The following is a 25827-nucleotide window of genomic DNA, read 5'->3' on the forward strand; positions in this document are numbered from 1 at the left end:
CCCCCCACCCGGCACCTCACGGAGGCCCACTGGGCCGCGCTCACCACTACACCCGCCACACCACTGCCGCTCGCTCGCCACTCACCGTAGCCCCGCCTCTTCCGCGGGTTTTATATGGGCGCCGGCCGAATCTTCTGGAATGACGCCGCCCTACGTCACGGCCTTGGAACGGTCTAGAATTTGCCGCGCGTGACGTCACCGCCGGTACGTGCAAGGGGAGGAACCTTTTTCTGCCCGGCACAGTGGGGGGTGGGCTGGCGTGTTGCGGGGGTGCGGCCCGGGGAGGGCTGAGGCGGGCCGGGGAGGTCGCTTCTTAGGAGGAGACTTTCCGAGGGGTGGTGTCTCTCTGGCAGGTTTCATGGGTTTTAGTCACTAAAGCGCAATTTTATGGCAGCCTTCTTAATTGGTGGTGGTTTTCCCTCCTTTTTTTTCCCCCTGTAAAATTCATTAATTCGCATCTGGCCTGGGGAGAGTCTGATTAACGCCCTCATATGCGCTTCCATGCTCCTGGGATGCGAGTATGGGCTGCATATTAGAGAAGTTGTTCATTAACCTGTTGGATTTCTCACACCTTGTTCCTCAGTATTTTAGGCGTTTTAAAATTAATTGAGCTAAGGGTGTGCCCCTGCTCTCTACTCACCTCTTACTTGCCCTTACCTCAAAGCCGGCCTCCTGAGAGTGGGCTAGAAAGCTGGGTTAGTTTTCATCTCTCTCCAGGCAACCAAAGGTCTCCAATTAATTATTTACTGCTGAGGTGAAAGGAGATGACTGGTACTGGTATGGGAACTGAGTAAAAGCAGGTTTTCATAGAACATGATGAATTAATGCTGAAAATCACAAGTGAAAAATACCGAAAAGCTGTGTGAAGTAAGAATAAGTTTTGTTCAAACTTAAGATGAGTAGAAATGCTTACACACTGATTTTTATTCCAGGAAAGAGTTCTTTATTCCTGGAAGCGGTTCCATAAAACAAGAACATCTCCTGTGGTTATGATAACCCAAAGGCTGCAGCGCTCTGTCAACCACAGCACAGGTAAAAGGTTAAGGTGATTATGAAGATAAGAACCCTGTTGGATTTCTAACAGTGAAAATTGAGAAAAAGAAAAGGGAAAAAAAGACTGTGGGTTTTGAATGAAAAATTTTTATTGTTTAAAGCTCTAGTGACAGTATAATGAACTTCTGACTGTATTTCAGGTAAATACTACTAGCAGATTGAATTAATGCAATCTGTTCTTTGAGTACTCCTGATTATGTTAAGCATGTAGACTTACCAAGGAGGGGGAGCTAAAATACAGGAGAAAAAAAAAAACCAAAATACCAGTGAAAGGAGCAGTTCAAACCACAAGAAAGAAATCGGTGTTGGTAACTTATTATTTTCTCTAAGCATAATTATCAACAGCTGAACATCTACATCTGTGTTTTGCAATTGTGAAATTATATTGACAAGTAAATACAGAAATTATTTTCTAAAATAACTATAGGAAGTTACTCTGTAGTAGGCTGAGAACTGTATATTCCTTTTTTAAGGGAAAAAAACGAGTTTATTTCATTAATGGTCTTCACCTTCAAGATAAATTGGCTATAATCCTATAGTCTTAAAGATAATATTTCTGTTTAAGAAGAAATGATAAATCTGTGAATAGCTTTGAGGTTGCTGAATGCTTCAGCAGATGAGGGACTTTCAAAGCACATAATGGATTTCCCTGAGAATTGAAATTTAGAGATCAATTTATGTTGTAAACAGACAGTATATAATTTCTGTGAGTAGAAACCCTCATGTAGGTGTGTGTAGGTACTCGTAATATGAACTCAGACTTGTGGGTGGTTTCTTACTAGTAACAGTTGTTACTAATCGTAACAGCCAAAAGCTTCGCTGGTGTGGATCTTTGCTTAAGAGGATTGAGCCTCCTCCTTTGTTTACTTTCCTTTTGTTTTATTAATGAGTGCTATCAGGTAATATTTACTTTATCTTTAATATTAAGTATTTGTTTTCTTCATCTTTGGTTCCTGTACGTACAATCAAACTCCTTACTTAGTCAAAGGATTAGCAGGAGAAGTAGTAAGGGCTGGTGGTTTGGATTAGAAAATTAGGAGATCAGTCCATCGGTATTCTTTGCATCATCATCTACATCTCCTGCATCACTCTAGTCTGAGAACTGCAGTCATCCTGATACCTGAGGGGAATACAGTGCTTCCCTGGTTGTCTGAAGCAAAACATCAATATTGTATTTATGGAACAGAGTTGGAATCCTCAGCAGCTGATTTTACTCATCTAATTTGTTATTATTAGTCATAAATGTAATACAGCCTTTAGACATGCAGACATATTTCTCAGCAATTACAGTGGTGGTTCCTTTACTCAACCAGCCTGGTGATAGAGTGTGTATATACCCAATTCTGTTTCTTTTGCTACGCACCTTGCCTCCTTAAGTCTGTGGTTGTTCCGAACTGGAAGTTGTTAACCCTTTTCTCAGGTGAACAGCTGATCTGTTTTACTATTCTTTCCTTTCCTGTCCTTCCTGCTGTATGTAATATTGTGAATCACCTTGTCACTTTTTATTTGCAGTCTCAAATTTCCATGTGGGTATAAACAGGAAAACAAGCAGAGAATTTCCGTTCTCTGCAAGCAGGCAGGACTTGACTAGGAGTGGGGAATAATTAGATCCTACTGCCCATTTCATTTAACCACCAGAGGACTCTGCCTTTGGTTCTGAAATAGGTATTCCCACTGCTAGTACAAAATAAGAGTCAAAATGCTGCCTCCCGTCTGGCCTGGGGAGCATACAGACAGCATCTTTGTGTGCTACAAGACTTACGTATTTATCTTTTAATCTCTGCTATATGAAATACTCATAGAATCTCCTTGTTAGCATTTCCATCTTTTATCTGGCCACGTTACCACTGCTCGTTAATCAGGCCTTCTAAACTGTGAGGCTGTTGTTGGAAGCAGCATCCTGGAGACACAGGTAAGAGTACAATCTGCTGAATTGCAGCTGCGGTTTCTTGCAGCTCCCTTGATTTTTGTAAAGAAGTTCTAAGAATAACTTTCATTACAAATTCAGTCACACTAAATTTGCATAAAGAGCTTCAGTAGTCCCTCCGGAAGGTGAAATCGGAATCACAACAGACTTTCCTTGGTGTTGAGCTGGATCCTTTCAGCATCCCAACCTGAACAGGTATCACGATTTCCACAAAGCTGTTAGGAAAACACCCTTTAAATAATATTTTTAACCTATGATTTTTAGTCTTATTTAAAATATACTTTAAAAAGGCTACCTAAAATGTAACACTTTCACATAATAGACCTTTAATGGTACTGGAACGTTTTCCCCATGATGATTATCTGAAAAGGATGTTTTGTATAGAAACAACCTCTTAGGAAAATCTTTTTTGCCTGTGATGGAAAGTAGGAAGATCTGTATCTGCAAGAAAATGTAAGTGATGGCATTTGTTTTGAGCTATTTTAGGGCAGTGTATAGTGAGTGACTAGTATCTTTAGAGGATTTTTCTGAGGCAAGTTTTAATTAAAATGTGCAACAATCTGTAGTAATTAGTTTTAATTGCTAGTAATACAGAAGGAGCAAGACCTGTTTTCATAGTAGAGTTTTGATTGGTTAAAGGCTGGGCATCCCTAAATGGTTTGGGCCTGCAGAAAATTTGACTGCAAATATGATGGGATAAATAAAACACCTACCTATAGGTAAATGTGAAAATGTAAGCTGCTTGCTTTGAGTCTAAAACAATCTTTTCCTCAGAGAGATGCAGAAAAAATGTTTCTAGATGTGCCTGTCATCACACAACTGTTCTTTTGACCTGACAGGATGTTCTGCCTCTTTCCAGTTGCTCAGAAACAGATGCTTCTTTCTCCAGATGTGCATTTGCAGCTACTTTTTTTTTCCCCCTTATGATTCTCCTCCTTAATTAGTACAAACTGGTAGTTACAGGCAAATCTAAGATGCTTTTGTTATTGGCACTCAGACTTGAGACGCTTTGCACAAACTTACCTGTGTTTTTCTCTATATTGTTGTGAAACAATTCGCTAGAAAGCAGAATGCATTGTTCAGGAAATCAAAATGAAATTCCTTTTGCTGTGGCATGGTCAATGAGAGAAAACATTTTTACAGAGAGATCGCTACTGGAAATTTTGTGAAATATTAATACATGCAGCTGGTTATGCTTGTGGGATAGCAAAGTGTTTTGTGGGATAAACTGCTTCACCTGATGAATGTACGCTAGGTAGTCCTGTTGGTTTTGCCTAGAGATGCTGATGGATAAATTCTCTTCAGTTCTCTAAGGCTGGGGAGACGCAGCTAGGGGTAGAAGTTGTCCTTTTTGTAATCTGAATTCCTTCGTTAGAAGTAAATTAGCATAAAAAGTGTGTGTGAGTTTAAAAAGATACTGCTTGCCTGGGGCTTTTCATTATGGAATCTGCCCTCAGCACCTTTTCCTTGGCCCAAGCTAGCGTAAATGTGTTGATCTTTAAGGTATGTGTTAAGACTCATTTGTTTACTGTAAAGACTTAATGGAGGCTCAGCCACAGTAATGTTTGAAAACATGTTTGGATTCAGAATTTTGCTTAAACCCTGAAACCTGCTCTTGCTTAAGAGTAACTGGAGTTGATCATGTTTTTATTTTAGCTAAAATGTTTTAGAGGCCAAAATTAAATCTTTAGTTTTATGAGAAACTGGCTAAAAAAAGATAGCTGTATGAATGTATTGTGTGTGAAAGCTGTATATAATCATAGGAAATGCAGTTAACAGCCATTCAGGAACATAGCAGACAGAGGGCTGCAATTAGTAGCAAGTTGAAAAACTGCCAGGCTCTAAGAGGACTGATTTGAAATAATGAAAAAAAAGATTGGAAGTGGTGCCATTTCCATAAACAAATGAAACAAAGCCTTTGAAATAGAAACTGTAAAGGTTATTAGCTGTATTGCTGGTGGTTGTGGGGGGCGAGGGTTTTTTTGTTGTTGTTTGTTTTAGACTCAGTGCTGAAGTCTGGAATAACCATGGGACTACCAATTTAACATCTTGCTTGTACCAAAAAGCATTGTTTTACATGAAGATATTTGTAACCAGTTTCACAATTTCAAAAAGAAAAAAAGGGCCAATCACACAGAGTTGTTTTGTTACACAAATCAAAAACCTGCTTAAACTAATCAGGATGAACAGCAAGGAGCATCCAGAATTAGTATACTTCTCCATTAGTTTTAAATAAATACAAGTTTTATGGCAAAACATAAACATCCTTGCTTTACAAGTAAAGAAACGGGGAAGTACATAGCTATGGGCAGCTTCATCTTGTCATAGTGACATTGTGAATTAAACCTAAGACATCCTGTCCCAAATCTGAAGGGGTGCCATACACTCCACTCACGCTGAGGTTGATCTGTGCATTGTGGTTCTGTTGGTTGCTGACCTTAGTAACAACATCGCTTTGTTTTGGCTTCTGTAATACTTCTGTTTGGGATCTTGTGACAGTGCAAGTTTGTAGTGACACCATCTTCAAGCCTAAGTTTCACTCACTAATTTCTGAAAGATACCAATCATAATTGTAGAGCAAAGGACATGAACAGTACGTGAGCTTTATTTGCCCCTTAATTTCTTTCATAGCTTGTGAGCCTGTCAATGCCCAGAAATCTTAACCTGTAGCTGGAAAAAGCAGCCCATCCCACTGCAAAAATTCAGTCCGAGTCTAGGGCAGTTTCATGCAAGTTGCATGCAGGTAGATATAGGCTTAAAAGAAAAGGACTGTAGCATCGTATAAACTGCAGCCTGTGAAAATCATTTGAAGGTGATCATTCTTTACTGAACTCTACCTAAGTTGCTAGCCTCATTTGTTAGAATTTATTGCTTGAAATTGGAAGAGTACCTAGAAATGTACCAGAACTCCAAAGGCAAATTCTATGTGGAACTGTTTCTTACAGCATGATGTTCACAAGCCTATTGTTAAAATGACAGGACTGTTTGTAGCTAACAATTGCAGGAAACTTATGGTTTAGCGCAATCATGTGAGTTTTCTATTGCAGTCAAACAATACACAGCCCAAAAGCAACTCTTCTCCACCAGTCCCCCCCAGATAAATTCCCCTTGCTTCACAGCCTGGCTGCCCTGCAGCCACTTTAGTTACTAGGGGAGTGATTTAGCATTGGAGAATCCTTAGTTCAAAATAATTTTCTAACTATTGGTTAGTTTAAGGAAGATTATATGAAAAACAAACCAAAAAAATCCTTTCTAAAGACACTATGTCTAGAAGAGATGTATATTTGAGGTTTTCTGTTTATTTGCTGGAGGTACAAGTTTTAGAGAATTAATAGCCATTTTCCTTCCATGAGACCAGCCTGTTAACTAACCATTCCACACCCAAGATACAACCCAAGCAAGGTAATTAGTGGTCATCTAATTGGATTCCTTCATATAATGTAGCATGTAAAACATTCTAGGTGATGAAAAAAAGAAAAAAAAAAAAAACATTGAGAGTTTTTGCAAGAGAGTTTAATCCTGTTTTTTCTTCATGATATTTCTGCAAAGCTAGTTGCCAGCCCATGGAAGATCCCCAGCAGCTTTCTGCAAAGAATCATCAGAACAAAGTAGGAATTTGGAGAATTGTCCTCAAATAAAGGAACTAAATCAATTCTGACAAAAATTAATTTTCCCAGCATAAGATGACACATTTTTACCATAGAAATATCTCCTATTCTGTGTTCTGATATTTTCAAAGCAAATTTCTGGTGTGAGAATAGACCCCTTAGAGTCCCACTGCTAAGTTTTCTTTCTTTTCCTTTCAAATTGCATTATCTACAATTAGGCATTTGGATATGGTGCAAGATATTCTGGAATAAAATCCACATATTTCTGTAAAGTTAAATGTTTACTAGCCTTACATTTTCCTAATCACTAAGGCTGTCTTTGTACCACTAAATAAATCATTCTAGATAATGTCCTCTGGCACTGAAGGCAAATGGCATGGCACAGCTTGCATCCCTGTCTTCCTCCTCCAGACAGGGTAGTCATTAACATCATCTCCCAGTAACAGCCCCTGGCCTGGGTTATCCCCTGGTGTGGGGAAATGCCAGTCGCACAGACCGAAACCATCCCAGGGAAGGTGCTCACAGTGGGTGGCCTGAGTCATTGCCTCAATCTTTTTTGTTTACTAGTATAGAAGTAGCCTCAGTAGCTAAACCAGACTTCCTTACATCCTGGAAAGTAATTTGTTTACTCATGTGTAGAAACTTCTACAGTATATGATAGGCCTGGTTTGCTGAAGTCGATGAAGTGCTGGTGTAGTTGTGTTGCTGGAGGAGGTGCTTGGGTCTTGCAGTACTGGGTCTCATAGGTATAACTGACAATTAATTAATAAGGTAAATAATCTGCTTTTTCACTGAATGTTCTTTTTTGAAGCAAGTTAATAAAATTAGAATTGCTTCAACTTCTGTGAACAAATGTGTTGGAAATCTTGGCAAAAGAAAAGATTTGCATCTTAAAGCATTGTAGACTCATTAAAATTCTTCTCATGGATAATTAAAGAAAACTGAATTAAAAGGAAAGTTTAACAGTAAGCAGCTCGCAGGCACTGCGACATTTCAAGCATGTTAAAATCAGAAAGAAATAGCTTTTGTAGTTGTAGTCTCCTCCTCTTGTATTACGTGGGGTTTTTTTTAACAAATGACCAGTTACTGTTGGTTTCTTCAGTTGTCCAAGCAGCTTATTTATGCCTGACCCGTACAGTTCTTTAGCGTATTTGTGACCAGCTTTAGAGGGTTTGTCAGCATGCCTAACAGTGGAGAGACTCTTACGAAAAAATTACAAGATGAAAATGCAATGAATATTTCAGAAAATGGGTAAAGTAGCTTGATTACTGATTTACCAATTTTTCGCAACTTAAGTTTGTCTTCTAGTGCTGTGCAGATCGACCAGAACCTGCCTAATGGTGTCTCTCCTATCTAATGCAGAGTAAGGTGTAGCTTTTGAGGCTAAAATGAGAGAAAGTTGTAATGAAGATTTTAAATGGATTTATTCTCCTATGCTAACTTCTAGTTTGGCATTAAACTTAGTAGCATCATTCAGTATGGATTATGTTGCTTGTATCCCATTTCCCCGTATCTAGTTGTATAGCATTCATTTTATAGCACAGAGGCTCTTAGCCCCAGAAGTGGGCTCAGCAGAAGTTCGTGTGTACCGACAAGAGGTATGCTTAGCTCCTGTGGCTCAGCTGCTCAGAGCTTAGCAAAAACATGTAATGCTAGCAAAAATACTGGTAAACTACTAGACTCTTATATTTCAGTAAGTTAAATGATTAATGGCTTTCCAACCATGTAGTGAGATTATAGGCATTCTCAAATACCAGAAAATAGCAAATTTCAGATAGTAAAAAAAAAAAAAAACAACCCAAAAGTCGGTGCACCTGTACTATTCCTTCATGTGTCTTTGATGGCAGGAGCAGCACTGAAGACCCTAGAAGTTCAGTACCAGTTGCTCTGCGCGTATTACAATGCATATAATCTACTTTGAACAGGCTTTCAAAAATACCCTAGCTGCAGCCATGGAAGTAGGTCTCTCTTCCCTCATGAATTTGAGGGAATAATCCTTAGATGATAATTTGCCTTTGTGGTTGAGCATCTTCTTCTCATCAAAGGTGACAGAACTTAAGCAGGTAACTCAGAGCATGGACTGGGAAACTTCAGTTTAGAAAAGTTTGTTTTAGGGTCTGTATTACCTTTTTACATGTAAGATAACCCTGCTGTCTTCTTTCCGTACTAGGTAGCACAAAAGGGAAAAATACTTCCTTTTTCCTGTTACTCTGTCACTGGAATGGTATCTTCTGTTAGAGAAAGCTAATGTCTAGAGTTTGTGGAAATACCTATTTTAAGAAAAGAGCGACACATCTCACAGGAAATACTTTATTTTCTGATTATTATAAGTTTGTCAGTATTGCTGAGTACGAATTATCCATTCCCAGAGATTGAACTACCAGGTAGATACTTACTTTTCTGTTAAGTTAGATTTAACTTTGCATTTGTTTAGATAACAATTTGCATGTTATGTCATTTGGAAGATTTGCCTCAGCCTTTCAGGTAAACGGTTGGTTGGGATAATTTTTATCATAATGGTTTCTTCTGTTCTGGGCTTTGTAATCCTGGATAAGCATAATTAGGAGCAAACTGTAGACTTAATGTTTTCGGAAAAGAAAACAGTTTAAGGAATCCTTGGAAACTTTTGAAATATTTGTTGTTTTTGTTTCTGGAGTCCTAATGCAGTTAATACTAGAATTGTCTTTTTGTTTGGTTGATTTTTGTTTAAACTGTCCAAAGATCATAAAAGAGTATTTGATTTGTGATCAGTATAGGTATATGTACACACTGACTCACAAAAGTTAGGATTTTGCTAAATTAATAATAATGCCTCTATTTTAGTCCCTGCATGCTTCTGTTTGTGACATGCTTAAGCAAAAAAAAAAGTTTCTGTTTTCTTCATTAAAAAAAAAGCTAAAAGAGAATTTAAAAATACATAGTGGCTTGCACCCACTGCACACAGGAAATTTAAGCTTCCTGTGTTAGAAAGAAGTTTAGCATTTGGTTTGTTTCTGAATTTCTAGTGAAAGAATATCACAGAGACTAGAACTCCAAATACTTTTGCTGCTCGCTGCATTCAAAGTGCTTGGCATAAATACCACTTTGTTAGTTTTTTGAAGAAGTCAGTGCATGTTGTCCTGTTAAATAGTGTTGTTTGCCTGGTGTGGTTTGAAGCCAGGTAGCAAACTTTACATACCTTTTTTGTGTGCTGGAAGTGGGATTCCAGGTAGAAAGGCTAGACAAAGAATATTCTAGAAAAATGGAAAGAGGAAAAAAAAGACCTTTTATAAGGCTGAAATTGAATCAGTGTGACCTAAAAAATGAGGAAGAGATGAAATAATGAGTTCTGTGTGACCTAGCTTTTCTGTGCTCCCTGCAAATAGCCATACAGAGGCAGCTACTGTAAGATTTCAGCTTCAGGTCTGGGTTTTTGCTGTGCTGGGGAGAACAGAGCCAGAAAATCTGTCCCAAGGTCAGAAAAGGGTTGTAGTACACTCCAACTGCTGAATAGAGCCTTTTTGGGGGGGGATAAAAAAAGGCTGGATACATTGTTCATTCCTTCCCTTTCACCCACATAGTTCTCAGCTATCTGTAAAACTAGTCTGCTCACCAAAATAAATGGCCTGATTTTTGACTCTATTTAGTCCGAACAAAAGAAAAAAATACTTTAGTTTTATTTTTTGCAAGTAAAGAGATAGGTTTTACTAGAATGTGTGTGCCAACTGTTATATGGCAAAATAGGTCTCAGCTGTTAACTTTATCTTTAGTACTTTGTGCTTTATTAAGCTTTTGTGTTGCTTTTAAATATACCTTTGTGTGGGAAGAAGCTATATGAGTAATTTGAGAAAGACTGGTTTCTTGTGCACTATGAAAAGCAAATTGATTGTTGAATCAGCTGACCCTTTTTGCAAGAGTAGGAATGTATCTGGGCTGATCTGTGGCCCCCTTTTTAAGTCTCACAAGGGCATGAAAACCAATTGAAACCTGAATCTAACCTGTTTTCTGAGGTAAAAGGGAAATTTTAAATAGAACAAATAAGGAATGTACTATAATATTCCTCTAATTTGAATAGAGAAGTAATTATTTAGTAAGATGACCAGTCATAATGGACAGCAATGTCCCTGTAAAGGACCACAAGGACCTCTTGTGACTCTACTTTGCTCCTTAATACAGGAAGACTTTTACGTGTAATACAAAATTAGGGTTTAAAGAACTAATATTTTGTGTCATTACTGTGGGGTTTTTTTCCCTTATGCCATAGGGAATAAGAAAAAAAAAAAAAAAAAGAAAAAAACCCAGGAAAACATCTTCAAAACGTCTTGGGTAAAAATTCACAGCTCCTCAGAGTCTGGAGATGTAGTATTTGCTACTTGGCTATTTATGTGCTGGTCACAGATTTCTATTTAGCTGCTGAGCTATAAAAGCTTTGGTATGATGTTGCTATCTTGATTTAAGTCAGAGTGACTTTGTCGTCTTTGCCTAGAACTCTAGGACAGATCCGTGATTCTAAATTTATTGTCTTGCACTCCTTCCTACAACCTCTCCTCAGAGCTCCGTTATTTTAAAATACTGGATTCAGCACTAGCAGGATGCATGGGGAATTGGGAAAGGATTACTTGTGAATGGGATCCAGATGAAGATACTTAGTTTCTGAGAGTTTCTGGGCAAAGTGCCAGAATCAGTCAAGTTTTCAGATGGACCCATAGGTAATTTAATATGTTGCTTTTTGCTGCCAGAATAATTGTCAGATGATTACTTAGGGATTCCATCTTGAATTCAAATGCCCCAGTGACCTCTTGAGAATGCCTAACACTCAATTAAAAGTACTTTGGAATGTGCAGATGTAGACCCAAGACATACTACCAAAAGCAGCTCTAATGTAGATTAAATCTGGTGGAATGTATATAGCTGGGTTGTCCTGGAGAACATGTAACAAAAGGTTAGGGGGGAAAAAAAATCCCATTGTTAGAACAGAGCTAAATATTTAGGACATCTGTTGCAAAGAATGAAGTAGCAAAAGATGCACACTGATTGGATGAAGGATTTTTTTTCCATCTAATTTATTATAAGTTACTTAAATAATCAAACAACCAAGATGTAGGAGTTTAGAGATGAAATTCACCAAGTCATCCTCATGAAAAGCAAGCAAGGAAAGATTAGAACAAAATTTATGAAGAAGTTTTGCCTTGGAAAAGATGCACATTTTCTAGTTCAGCCTATTTTTTGTGTGTTAAACAGGATTCATATTTAATGGTTAGGCAAGCCAATTCAATCAAAGTGTTCAATAAAAAAGTACTTGTATAAACAGGGGTTTGCACACCTTGCTCCCTAAAATAAACACCTGCATATTACAAAATATTTCTTTGGGCGAGGCAAGCAGAGAAAGGAGTTTAATTATAAGGTAGAGGCTGTGTTATAAGAAATATGTAGTAACATGCTTCTTGCCACTTGAAAGTAGCCTGGTGAGTGAGCTTGTAAACGATATGCTGAGAGGAAAAGCAAAGCAGATGAAGGAGCTGCACTGCTTTGGATCATCACAGTGTGGGCAAAACACGAGTGAGCCTTCCTGAGAGCCATTGAGTCTGGAAGCAGTGCTGTGAGAGCATTCCCAGGAGAAGCTAAATGGACTGCTTTTTGGAAAAAGCATGTAAGTGACGGAGAAATTGCAGGCACTCAGCAGACACTGTAACTGAGCATTCCCTCATTATTGGCTATTTTCTTTGTTGTGTACAATCTGCAGGATAATTTATTTTGAAGGAATGAAAGAACAAAAGTCATGCAGTAGTTTATAACAAAGCTTTGGAAGTTAAGCAGACAGGAACTGCAGTAATGTGGTTGACCATAGGCATAGCTTTGCATCTTGAACATATTGTTCTAAAATTAGGCATCACATTAATCTCAATTTATCTGATACTATATGAATGCAGTTATCTTCAACAGTAGACATTTCTCATATATTAAATCAGAATAAAATTAATTAATGAAAATAATTTCACTATATGGTGAGCCCACACATACGGTACAACATTATCCGGGAACAAGGTGAGAGTGGAGAAGCTGTGTAATGGGAGAAACCTTAGAAATACCAGGAAAGGGAGGAGGAGATGGTAGCTTCATCATGCATCCAGACAGCATAAGTCTGGAAGCTAGGGTAGGGTACTCTGGATAAATGCATGCTGACTGTTTTAATTGCAAAAAAATGTTTGTGTCAGTCTTTTTTTGTGAGCACGTGTGAATGTGATTTCTAGACTTTAAGTACTTTAACTTGCTCTACATATATAAAGGGTTATGAGTAAATATCCTGAAGTCTAAGGGAATACCTTGTACTGAATAATATTTTAACTATATATATGTAGTTAATTGATAAACTACTTATTTTTGCAAGTTTATAGAAAGCTGGTTTATTTTTTAAAATTCTAATGCCTGTAGAGAGCCAACTGGTAAAAATTTAACATTAACAAAGCTACAGGAGCTGAACAATAAGGAATAGGAATAAAAAAAAAAGACAGCTTTTTATTTGCACTATACATAATGAGTTTAATGAATAATTTCCCCTTAAATCTCATGTTAATATGACTGCTGTATAACAGCGTTCATAATCTGTTGATGCAATTTGTGATCTTAGAAATCCCCCTGCAGAATTAAGGCCGACATATATTGAACCCTACAACATAAAGTTCATAGGTTTTAAATTTGAGAGAAAAGGCTCTAACCTGATTATACAGGACAATCAGTGTATTCTGTGAGGCTTATTAAAGCGAGAATTTCTGTAAAACATTTTCTCCATAGAAATCATTGGTTCATTATCATATTAAAGACTGACTTTATAGGTTCTTTTCAGTTTTATTCTTAGTATTTTTCACAAGATTTTACTATGAGGAGAGAATTTAGAGGACAGCAAATAACTGACTGTATTTAACCTAGAATGAAATGTAAGCAGAAATTCCAATTACCAGAGAAGGAAACATAGAGCCTGTGGAAGGAAAAGGCCAATTCCAAAGTCCCTTGAAACTAAAAAATTATGGAAATTAGTATCACGGTAAGTAGTGCCATTAATCATACACTCTGTATCATTATGGTAACAGAAATAACAATTTTTCTAATGTGTGACTTGAGCCAAAGATCGCTGCCACTTCATAATGATAAAAGTGGAGAGATTTAGCTGTTACATTTAGTTTCCGTTGTTACGATAAGAAATGGTACTGTATTCATCGGTTTCCATCAAGTACACTTAGTTTAAAAAAAAGTAATTGCTATGCCAGCAAATTCCAATTGGATGCTTTGCTTCTGGTGAACCATCACCAGTGGTAAGGACTGTCAGTTACAATAGTCATTATTTTACCATTATAATATCAGTTGCACATGTGTTACTTCCACTGGTTTGCAAAGATAAATCTCACTAGAGCTGTAACAATCTTGGAAACAAAGAAGGAAAGGAAACTTTCCCTTTGTTAATCCAATATAGAGAATGTTCAAATTCTTGCTTTTTAGGTTGGCCTGATGTGTGAGAACAGCTTCAGTATGATCCAACATCTAACTGGCACAGAGTAGTGGTGGTGGCTGCAAGCGAGTTGTGCTATGTTAGGGTTTGTCCCAAACTTCTGGATGAGCCAGTCAGCCTGAGCATGCTGCGCTTTCGTCTTGGGTGAAGGGTGTGTGTGCATGCATTGAATTCAGGCAGCAGATGATGTCATGTTTGATAGGATGGTACCTTGACATTAAATCCCAAATTACATCAGGAAATACTGTCATTCCAAAACCAATGCTAATGGAGTTATACAGAAGTACGCTTTGTTTAGTTCTAGCTGGTCAACGTTGTGTAACACGAACTCAGTTTGTTCTAATTGGCTTGCTAAAGTGACCTCTACTGTTAAATCCTGTGTACATGCTTTGTAGAGGTGCTTGCATATTACCTTTGGAGTCATAAACTTCTTTATTTAACGTAAAAATTGGATGTAGAAAATCCCCTTTTAAACTGGTAGTTGGATTTTGGAACATGGTGGCCCCGCACTGATAACATGAAATAATTTATGCAGAGCCTCAGCCTTAATAATAAGTTTAGCAGCCAAAGTATAGATTTCCAAAGCATTTTGGTTTTGCTGGGCCATCTCACCACCAAACTGTAATTCTGCAGTGCATTTTCTCCTTGCTGCAGTGTGCTCACTCAGTAAGCTCTTGATCAAGGAGTTCCACCGAAGTCTGCTCAATTCAGTCTTACTTGCACAATTCCAGATAACATAACCATTCTTGAATCTTTACTAAATTTTTAAAGGAATAATTCCTAACAAAATCTAAGAGTAACAATATTAAAAACATATTCTTGCACTCAAAAGTGATGGTTCTGAATATACACGTAAATTGTAGGTGGAAGAGAAAACTTCTTGTACTTTCAGAGCAAAAAAAGGCCAAGTCTCAAATTGGCTGCTTTAGTCTGTAGAGGCAGGTAACAACTACTTTGTATGCCGTAACTTTAACACTCCTAAAGGTATTAGATGAATAGAGCTCCTCATACAGCATTTTCATGTTGAAGCATTACCAGAGGAAGGCCAGAAGTTCAGATTTGTTGGTTGATTATTTTTCTATTAAGGGAACATAATATAAACTGAACTGGTATCCTGTAACAGTTGGAGGAGAATAAAGCAAACTAAAGAGATTTTCATCTGGGAAAAGTCATTAATGATGATTATTAAAAGTTTTGAGTAGTCTCACAGGAGGCTCTTCTGACATATTACTAATCAGATCTGTTTTTTTCTGAGGGCTTTTTTGCTAGTCATTTTCAGCAAGAGTAATGTTCAGTTATCTTTGACTAAGGTTTTGTTTTATTTGTTTTGTAAAATAATAAAAGTTAAAAAAGCTTTAGTACTCAAAAGGTATTTAAAGGAAAAGTTAGACTAAATTTCTAAACTTCAAATGTAGTTTTTCTTTAAAATAGGAAAAATTTCAAGAACTATTAAGTGTTTTGAGATGGCAGACAAACACATGTTTTTAAAATTTATTTCAGATGTTTTGTTTTGGTTTTATGCCCAAATATGTCGTCTTCATCCATCATTCTGTCCCTGCAATCCCACTTCATTAAGTCACCATTTTCCCATGTATCACATGCAGACTTACCTTTCAAAATGCAGTATAACCCTCTCTATATTTAAATTACTCAGTTGCTCATCAACATCCACCTTCAGCAAGCCAGTGACTGTTTTCAGAACCTAGCTTTCTGCTTATCAGACAAGCCCTTTCATGCTTTGTCCCATTATGCCATTAACAAGTGAAGAAATATCCTTGCAGGCAAGGTTAGTGATGACTCCTCATTTTCCTTCAGCTGCTTTTGCAACCTGTACCTCTGCTCTGAGATGCAGAGATCTGCAGCGCAGTAGTAGTAGCAAGGGAGGAAATGAACTGTGAATGTCACTCTGATGGGTGAAGAATGAAAAAATCTGCTAAATTCTTATAAAAGAATCCAGATCCAGCTGGGTGAAAGCTTTCTTAAAGTATGATTTCATTGTGAATAACAATAATGGATTCTAGGAGTGTCCCACATACAGGAATTCTACAAAATGTAGTTGTTAATGTGAGATAGGAAATGATGTCTGACTTATTGTTTGGTCCTACTCTTTGCTGATGCTGCGGTGTAAAAAAAAAAAAAAAAAAAAAAAACCACCCCTGCTTTTGAAGTTGTTTGTTATTAGTTGAAAGCTGTAAAGGGCATTGTTTGGACTTCCTTTTTCTACAGTTTGAGTTAACTTATTGCACAGTGGAGGGCAAGGACTTCCTGATCTTCACTTGGGGCTCTTCTGTTCTGCCTGTTGTGAGGGATTGAAAGTAATCCAAACTTGTTCTTGGCCTTTGAAGTCTGCTGATTCCCACCCCTTGTTCTATCAAATGAAGTCAGCTAAATTAAAAAATATGCATGTTGCTATTCATGAATAATCTGCAGTGCATTGCTTTATGTGGTCAGTCATTTCTAAATGCTTAGGTTTTGTTTAGATTTTTTTCTCATATAATCATTTGCAGTCTGTTACAGGCTTTCTGTTTCTGAGTTTGTATTATCTGTGCTTTAAACTTCATCTGGTTAATTTAAGCCAAAAAAGGTTAATTTCATCCATGTGAGAATGATAATTTGTTGCTTTGGTGAAGTTTTTGAGAATTTTTTTTATTACTATTAGGAACTAAATCTCCTTCTTTTGCTAGTCTTAAAAAACCCAAACAAAAACAAAAACCCCAAACCCTAACCTCGGAGCTTCAACAGGTATGAACAGCAACAATTTGCAAGACATTGTAATATTAGTACACTGGCAGTATGATCAAGGTTAAGGTTGATAATTCATTCTTTATACTTGCATGGTTCATGGCCTCTCTGTTGAGATTCAAAATTAGTGTCTCCTTCTGGTATGCACCATGATGTTGAAACCAAAAATCCACTGTATGAAATAAGAATGTCATACTTAAGGTGCAGGGATTTCCCTGTTTAACCTGGTTGTAGCAGAGTTTGCAGCAGAGGCAAAATATTCTTTGTTCTTCTGAGCTTTCTATTTTCTCCTGTTTGTATTTCTAAGTGCTTGCAATCTGTGTTTTTGTTTTCCCTTGTATATATTGTATGTTGATTGTAGTGGTTCCTACTAGCACTCCTGGATAACTTTTTAATAGGTGTATTTTCTTTTAGAACCTTTACAGATGCACAGACTGTCTGCAGAGATTCTCTGCCTCATTTGGAGGAGACCCAAGATAAAGGCATAGAGCCAACAGGTAAGCATCTGAAAGATGATCCTTGGAAATTTGAGCTCTTTTTAGAATTGTTCTAACGTAATTAATGTGTCTATTCTAGCAAGTGATGAGTGACAATTTTTCAGGGTTGGGATAATGAGAGACAGCCAAAAATAAAATTAAACTGAAGTGAATCAGGATAACTTCAAAACTTTGAGGCGCTTTCTGTAAACTTGTATGAATTCAGGTTTTGCCTGTATTTGAGACTATTAATATATTAAAGTGAAAAATAGCCTGACCCATGGAAAATCATACCAATTCTTTAACACATACTAATGTGTTACCTTTGGCATCACAGCCTGCTTACCAGCTGTCATCTATTAAGGATTTGGCATACTCTGTAATAACTGGAGGCTGTTAAAGGAATAACTGTAGAACGTCAGTTCTGTGTTGCATTGTGGCATATGCATACTACTGTAATTTTAAACCAATTGCAGTGGTAAATTAACCTAGTTGTGCTACCATGTGGCTTAAAGGAGGTTTACTAACAGTTTCCCAGGGTTCTTTGGGAAGTTTGCAGCCCTGAGGGAGCTTCCTGTTGCCTTGGCAAGGCTGCTACTGGTATCTAAATTTGCTGATTTAAATGGGGAATATTTGTTCTATGAGATAATTGAAGCAATGACTGCAAGTGGACTTTGAAGAAATAACAGATCTGTGTAGGAATCTCACATGCTGACTTTACACATATTTATAAATACATATCTGTATGCATATATATTTATTTTTTAAAAGGTAATTCTTTGATACGCAATAGGTTTCTTTCCAATAATTGCACTGCTAGTCATTTGCTTTTTGGTTTTCAGTAAGCAGGAAATAAATTTGGATGGATAAAGGATGTAACTAACTTCTGTTTTCAGATTCAGGGTATTTTATTTAACTATTTGAGATGCACATTGTATACGTAGATTTTTACTGAGGCTGTGATTCTGCAGAGTACTTGCTTGTGTGCTCCTGAAGGATCTGACCTATTTTTCTAAGAATTTATATGGGATGCTGGCTGGTTACTGCTTTCAGCTATCTACCCTGCTTCTCTCCCAGAGCTTGCTGCTGGTTACAGTTTAGAGTAATATGCTGGGCTGTAAACCACAGTGCTCAGGAAGGAATGCGCATGCCATTCAGGCACTCCTGCAGCAGTCACCACAGCCTCTGGAAGAAAGGTGAGGTGAACAACTGGGCCTAGAAGCCATTCCAGCTGTTCCATCATAATTTTCCTGCAAATGCAAGTCACACCCTATTCATTTTAATTAAGCAGTTCCTTTATGTGAGTTTAGGTGTGTTTCTAAGTTGATGAATCAGGAGCTTACAATTTACGTTAGCCTTTGTCTTTTGTTTGACTGAGAATCTGTGGCACTACTTGTTATCCATTTAAATGAGAAGCAGTGTTTGAATTGGAAACATCACACAGCTATGCAGATGTTGAGTGGTGAAGGGAGGACTGAGTGTCAAAAACTTGTCCCAAAAATCTTTCAGGAGTAGGAAGCTCAGTGTCTAGTTGCAGTGGGTCTGCTTTTTTGTGTGTATCAAGAGAAAAGGAGGAGATTCTGATGTTTTCTAGTTGTGCAGAACTGTCTTTCTCATTTTATAATCTGTATGTTCTGCAACCTCAGGCGTAAATTTGCCTAATGAGGGCCTCAGGTTGTTCTGGAGTTTTCCCCGTTCTTTTCCACCAATGTGTAAAGCTCATTCCTGTGGAACCAGGCCAGATTTTGTTTTGTATAATGCATATATAAATCCAGAGTAACCTTACTGCTGGCAGCAAGCATTATCTTGCCTTAAAACAAGTATAAAGTTAAGAGAGAACTCATTCATGCTGGTTTTATACTGATGGAATCACAAAATAATTTATGTTGGAAAAGACCACTGGAGGACAACTAGTCCAGCTTTCTGCTCATGGCTTTGCTCAGTTGAGTTTTGAAAACCTCCAAGGATGAAGATTTAGTCCCTCATGACCTCAGCTTCTCAGTCCCTCTTCTTAGACTGAGTCACCTGCATTGTGAAATTATTTTGCTTTATCTAGCAAAAATTTTCCTTGCTGCAGCTCATGTCCATTGCCTCTTATTCTTCTGCTGTGTGCCTCTGAGAAGAACCTTCCTTTACAGCACACCCCTTCAGTCTGTGGCAGACTGCAATTGTATTTGTTCTTTGTCTTCTCTTTTCCCGACTGAAGAAACCCAGCTTCTTTAGGGGCTTCTCATATATGGTGTGTTCCAGGCCCCTGACTGTCTGGGGGTTGCTCTTCTGGGCTTGCTTCAATTTATCAGGATCTCTCTTTTATGCTGAGGCTTCCAAAGCTGCACGCTGCTTCAGGGGCACCCTCATGAGTACTGAGTAGGGGAAAATAATCACTTTCCTTGATCTGCTTGCTATAATCTTCCTAATGCAGCCCCTGCTGGAGTTAGCCTTTATCTCCACTGGGACGTGCTACTCACTTGCGTTCAACTTGTCTACCAGGAACCACAGGGGTTTCTCTGCTGACCCAGCTGGCATCCAGTCTGTGCTGTTGCATGGGGTTATCCTACCCTGAGTGCAAGACTTAGGTTCACCCTTGTTGAGCTTTGAGGTTTATGTCAGCCCATTCCTCCAGTCTGCTGACGCCCATCTGAATGGCAGCCCTGCCTTTTGGCGTGTTGGCCAATCCCCCAATTTTGGTGTCATCTTTGAAGCTGGTGAGGGTGCATTCTATTGTCCAAGACAATAATGCAGTCATTAACCAGTATTGTTCTCAGGACTAGCCCCTGAAGAATGTCACTTGTAATGATTGCTAGCTAGACTTAGAAATGTTGACCACTGTTCTTGAAGACTAATTATTCTGTCATTTTTTTACCCACCTATTACTCCAACTCCATCCAGTCCAAACCTCCCAAGGATGATGGGGGAGACCTTGTTAAAGGTAAAGTAAACAACACGCCACTGATCTCCCCATCTCAGAGCCAGTCATCTCATCATGGAAGGTAGTTGGGTTGGATTTACTAAGGCCAAATCAAGTCTGTTCATTCTGTCTGCACATTCTCAGGCACCACTTTATAGCTCAAAACAATTTCCAGGAGAGTTTGTTCTATAGTCTTTCCGTGGACTGAGGTGAGTCTGACTGGCCTCTAGTTATTTGACTCCTCTTTCTTCCCCTTTTGAAGGCTGGTGTGACATTTGCCTTTCTCCTGTCATGGAGAACCTTAACAGTTTGCCATTCTTTTTCGAAAAAGATGGAGAAGAGCCTTGCAATGACTTTGGCCTGGTCTCTCAGCATACACTCTGAGGCATCCTATCTGGGCCCATTGACAGTTTTGTATGTGTTCAGTTTCCCTAAGTGGTCCCTACTTTGGTCTTCCTCTGCGGTTGTAGGTAAAAATTCTCAACTGCCACTAAGCACAGAAGCCCAGGAAGCCTGATCTTGCCAGTAAAAACCAAGGTGAAGAAGGCACTGAGTACATCAGCCCTTTCCATGTCCAGTGTCAGTAAGTTGCCCATGATATCCTTGGTTATTCTTTTGGCTGCCAGTGTACCTGTAGAAGCCCTTCCTGTGGCTTGTCACATTGCTCACCGATTTCAATTCCAACTGAGTTTCAGCCTTCCATTCCTCCGTGCCTGGGCAGTGTTTCTGTAGTGATGTTTCCTCCTGATTACACCCTCCACACGCTTCTATTTTGGTGCACCGTAATCAGTTTTAGAAGCATCAGTATTGTTATGAAGCTTATTTTGTACTTGTCCTGATGCACCACTCCCTCCACATCAGTGTGTAGATGCATACTTTGGAGGATATCTAATTTCTCTGATCCACATTAGTAATAGTTTACTGATGTGAAGAACAGTATATTTTATTGCATCCATAAATGTTCCCTTTTCCTCCAGAGGAAGAGGTACAGGTTTCCATGAACTGAAATATTTGTGTGTGTTTTGGCTAATTTAAAAATACTTCCGATATTTATTCAGTCTTTTCTGTTTCAGAGTTTAAAGTTAAATGCTTACTGTGGAAACAGAAAACCCTCCTCCTCCCCCAGCTGTGGCAAAGCAAGCAACAGGAAGCTGGTTTCTGTATTTTTTAAAAGAATCACTGTGTATATATTTTGGCTGATACATTCAGGTTCACTTGGAAATTCAGAAGTTCTGTACTGCTGTTTAATCTGTTCATTGGCACAAGGGGAAGTTTGACACTGATAGCAAGCTGTGAGACTCCAACCTGTGTGTGCTCAGCTCCAGCTTTTCCTAAAAAGAAGTTAAGCTTTCAGGGCCACAGACATCTTGAAGAAAACTAAAAAATAAGGGGTGAGAGGAGGAATTATATATTTGTGCTGTCAGCAGAATGTGATGGCATCATAGCTGTGGAATCCGGGATGATGACTGTCTGTCAGAAACGCCTCCAGCAAGGATCTGAATACCTTCTCTCGTCATTAGAGCAGAGTGATGTTTTGCAGGAACTGGCATATAATTGAGATATGGTTTTGTGAGGTAAATCTGAATTGTTTCTAAGCAGATGTTAAATTAGTGTTTTAAAATGTTCCTGCTTCTCAGGGCACATCTATAGAATATCACTTGGAGTTGTTCAGGTCATGCAGCAGGGTCATTCCACAATCAGCCATATCTGTCTGTTTACCTGTATGAAAAGTGACCTTGGTTCTTTTGCATTTTATATGGCTCTCAGAGTTGTTCTTCCATAAATATCAGAATTCATCTACATTCCCAAATCCATTCTGGCAGTCACCAGGATACTTGCAGGTCAGTTAGTGAACAGAGAGAAGGTTTCATTCATGTATTAGCTTTAGACTGTAGGATTAGTTTGTGTTGTGTTTTTTTTTTTTTTTTAACTAGTACACAGTCTCCTTCATACATCCCAGAGGTCCAGCAGTTTCAGCCAGACTGATTTTTCATGGGAAAAAAAAAAAAAGACTTTATATTTGTCTGTTTAAAATAGTTTTTGGTATCTGGGCTGGGAGAGACAGCTTCTACCATGTCACAACTGTTCAGACTTACATGGTGGAAAGGAGTGACAATTGGCTGATAAAAATACAAAAATTGTAATGTGTTTATGTTGTGTATTATTTCAGACTTGGTAGAAAATATTTGAATAACAAATATTCAAGTATTCACCTGTAAATGGTTCACAAGTCAAGGATTGTACTGTAAAAGATAGGTTGAAAACGTTTCAAGTGGGGTTTTTTTTTTTTGTTATAAACAAAGTTTTTAACTGTTTTTTTTCCTCCTATAAAGTTTCTTGTTGAAAATTTACACTTAGTGGGAAAACTGCACACCTAAAATCCAAAATATTTAGATCATCTGCCCTTGGAGAAATTCCTAAGACAAACTGCAGTACAGTCATCCTGTTATACACAGCATATATGAGACTACTCTGAGCCATCTCTTCCTTCAGCATTCAAGACAGTAAATCGTGGAAAATTTAGTCTGATTATGGAATTTGGCCTTGAAGGAGAATGACATGGGGGGGGAAAAAAAAAAACACTCGAAGAGGCTCAAAGAGTAACAGTCAAGACTACCTAGCTGAATAAAATCTTTGCTGTTTTTTGTTTTATCTGACAAAACAGTCGTCTTCAGGAGCAAATCTTTTCTCACCATCTCTGACTTCAGTGAATTCATATGAAGGTCATGAGCCAAAGTCACATATTAGTGAATGAAAAAGCATTTTGGGTACAAAACATAATGCAGGTAATGGGAGTTACTGGAAGAAAGAGCAAGGGAACAAGTATTCCTTTTTGCTTGCATATAAGGAACTTTCAGTGGCATTAAGCACTTGGAGCTGGAAAGCTGTTTTATTTTTTCTTATGCTCTCTGTGAACCTACCGGTGTATAATGTACTAATAGTGTCTTTAAAGGATCTTTATTCTGATTTCCACTTTGGTTTCAGATGGAACTGAGTTCACTTCCAGCCTGGACATTGCAGTTTAACTTTCAGATGCTAGTGAGGCGAGCACCTGTTTTGCTTTTCCCAAAGTTTATAATGAATTCATTCAGTATTTAGCCAGGCATTCCTTCCCAGGATCTTTCTGAGAAGAACAAGTCTTCTGCTCAAAATGCTTCTGCAAACCAACAGCAGAATATACTTGTTCATGTTCTGCTGCTTTTACAAATTCTATGGGACAGAGTAGTTAGATCTTTAGAATTATTTGGCTTATTATCTAAATTTAGGAACTGGTTTTAGATTTAAGTTCTACCTCCAAATACATGCAAGAACAGACACCGAATGGGTATTCAACTTTATATTTCTTTGTGGTATATATTGTGAATTATTAAGGTGATTCACTGAGTCTCTGTGATACTGATTCTGTTCTTAGTTTTTGGTATGAATAAAAGATGCCTTTTTGACACCAGAAGAAACTGCATTAGGAAAAGCAAACGGAGACCCAGTTTCAAAGTACATTTTTGGTTTCTGTATGTAGATATTGATTATTTGATTTATTTTCACTCTTCTCTGTGGAAACTATTTTGTTATCTGCTGTTGTACATCTGCAGTGAAAAGATAGCAATTATATAACTTTTGGAATGTTATTATAGGAATGTTGCTAATATTTTCAGTTCCCTTGAGAGATACGCTTTGTTCAAGAGCGTTTTTTCATAACACATGGACTAGCCTGTTGTGTTTTAGCTCTGTATGGTATGATTCTGTTTTCAATGGAGCTGTCATCCACCTGTGCCCGACCACACTTACAGTCCCTGCCATCTTTTTTGGTTTAGAAGCCAGAACATCATACAGAGTTTTTCATCTGGGCTTTGGTGTGTCACTACAGGAAATAAGCGTTTGGATTAACATTAGCTTCTGTCTCTTACAGGCTTTATCTCTAATCCTTTTCACACCAGGATTGGGGTTAAGTGCAGAAACACCTGCTTTGCCTTCACTACTCATAAGATATTTTTTGGGTGCCACTGTTTACACTTCAATAAAGTCTATTACCTAGAATCCTTCATAGCTACTTGTTTTCTAAACTGTCTGAAATAATGATGCCCTTCTTCCGCTGGCCTAAGCAAAGCTCCACACCTATGTTTTGAAAATCATTATATGCAATTTACACATGAGAAAATGAAGGCAAATGGAGATTAAGCAGCTTTATTTGTATTTGTTGCTGTCATTATTACTTTGTTTGTCAAGAGAACCAATGCAAGACTGAATCAGGAACATGAATGGAACATAATGTGAGTCAGGGACACTAATCCTGGATTGAAACACACTACAGCTTTGACTGTTCAGTTCACTTTCTGCACCAGGGTTTTTATCTCCTTACGTGGGAGGGGGTAGAAAGGTGACTTTTTTTTTCTTCCCCCCAGAATGCTCTGCACATGCTAGGATATAGCATGGGGCAGTGAAATCTTCAGAAATAGTTTTACAGAATGCTGGCAGCAAGCTAGACTGGGTTTGGTATTTTTCAGTTTAGTAGTTGTACTTTTATGAGCTGATTATGAATGAGCTTTTCTACGTGGCTAAGTAATGAAACTTTTTGCTGCAAGAGAAAGTTGGTTTTGTTTTGTTCAGTTTTTTTATACACATTCATGAGCTTACAATAGCTTCCTATGCCTCTGGCTGTCTGCAAATTGCGAGCCTGACTTGAGGGAGGCAGCAAGTGTGTTCTAAAGCATTCTTGTGAATACAGCTAAGGTTGATGCGTTCATACATTGCCAGAAATGCTCAGTAGTTTCCAGGCACTCTGTGAAGCAGCTAGAGGAATACCATTTGAGAGGGATGTGAAGCATGTTCTTTTGAACCCTCCAGAACTGCTTTTTTCAGCCCCGGAGGTACCAGGAAACAGTATAGATATTAGCTAAGCTTTCTTTACAGATTTTACTTTTCATAAGTGTAGTAAAAGACAATTGTACTTATTAACTTGTATCAGAAACTTCAAAAAGTCGTATCTTCTGTTACTCTCAATTCTGACAAACCTAAGCTCTTTGGTCTGAAACTTCCCACCAGCTCTATGTAGAATAGATATTTTTTATGTTTATGCTAAAAATACTTCTTCATTTATGAAAGTAAATCTAAAGAAAAAATGTTGTTAAAATGTTCTTTTACTATTTTGTTCAGAAGCATGAGAACTAACTGTTTGATAGGGAAGTTGTGAGTGGTTTTCTGTCTCCCTTGTGAGAATTCACCTAAATTTAGCCAACTTACTAACCCCTAGATTCTCTAAGCAGTATATTTATACTCAGCCTGCTTCTTGCTGGGTTTGCAAGAGCCAAGTTGAGACAGTCACTTCTTGTGAATGCCAGGAACTGCCCCAGTCCTTGCACCAGTGGTGAGAGCCAAGTGACATTAGCTGGTGCTCTGTGTCTGTGTCCTGTCAAGGAAGGGGAGGAAAACTACAGGGAGGAAAAAGTGGATGGTAAAAAGACAGGGTTAGGAAGGCAAGAGCAGAAGGTGAAAGATGATGTGGAAATGCGGTGCAACAGGAGTGAGTGGAGTGGATATACATACTAGAACACAGGGTAGATGACCAAGGAAAAAAAAAGCTGTGGGAAGTAGTTGGGAACAGGGGCAGGATGAAGGAGAATAGCTGGAAGGGA

General features: G+C 38.2%; 1 protein-coding gene across 5 annotated transcripts in view; it reads left to right on the forward strand.

The window, feature by feature from the left end:
• Window positions 1–37: 37 nt before the first annotated feature.
• ACSBG1 (acyl-CoA synthetase bubblegum family member 1) overlaps window positions 38–25827 on the forward strand; it is a 44207-nt gene continuing 18417 nt past the window's right edge. For 2 of the 5 annotated variants that reach the window (XM_035899585.1, XM_035899586.1), the window contains exon 1: window positions 18389–18485. In XM_035899585.1, the coding sequence (XP_035755478.1) occupies window positions 18431–18485 (55 nt within the window). In that variant the 5' untranslated portion in view covers window positions 18389–18430. The other 3 variants (XM_035899587.1, XM_035899589.1, XM_035899588.1) reach the window with 3 other exon arrangements.

Source organism: Egretta garzetta, unplaced genomic scaffold (genome assembly GCF_000687185.1).
Source record: "Egretta garzetta isolate BGI_Z169 unplaced genomic scaffold, ASM68718v1 scaffold287, whole genome shotgun sequence".
Taxonomy (NCBI): Eukaryota; Metazoa; Chordata; class Aves; order Pelecaniformes; family Ardeidae; genus Egretta; species Egretta garzetta.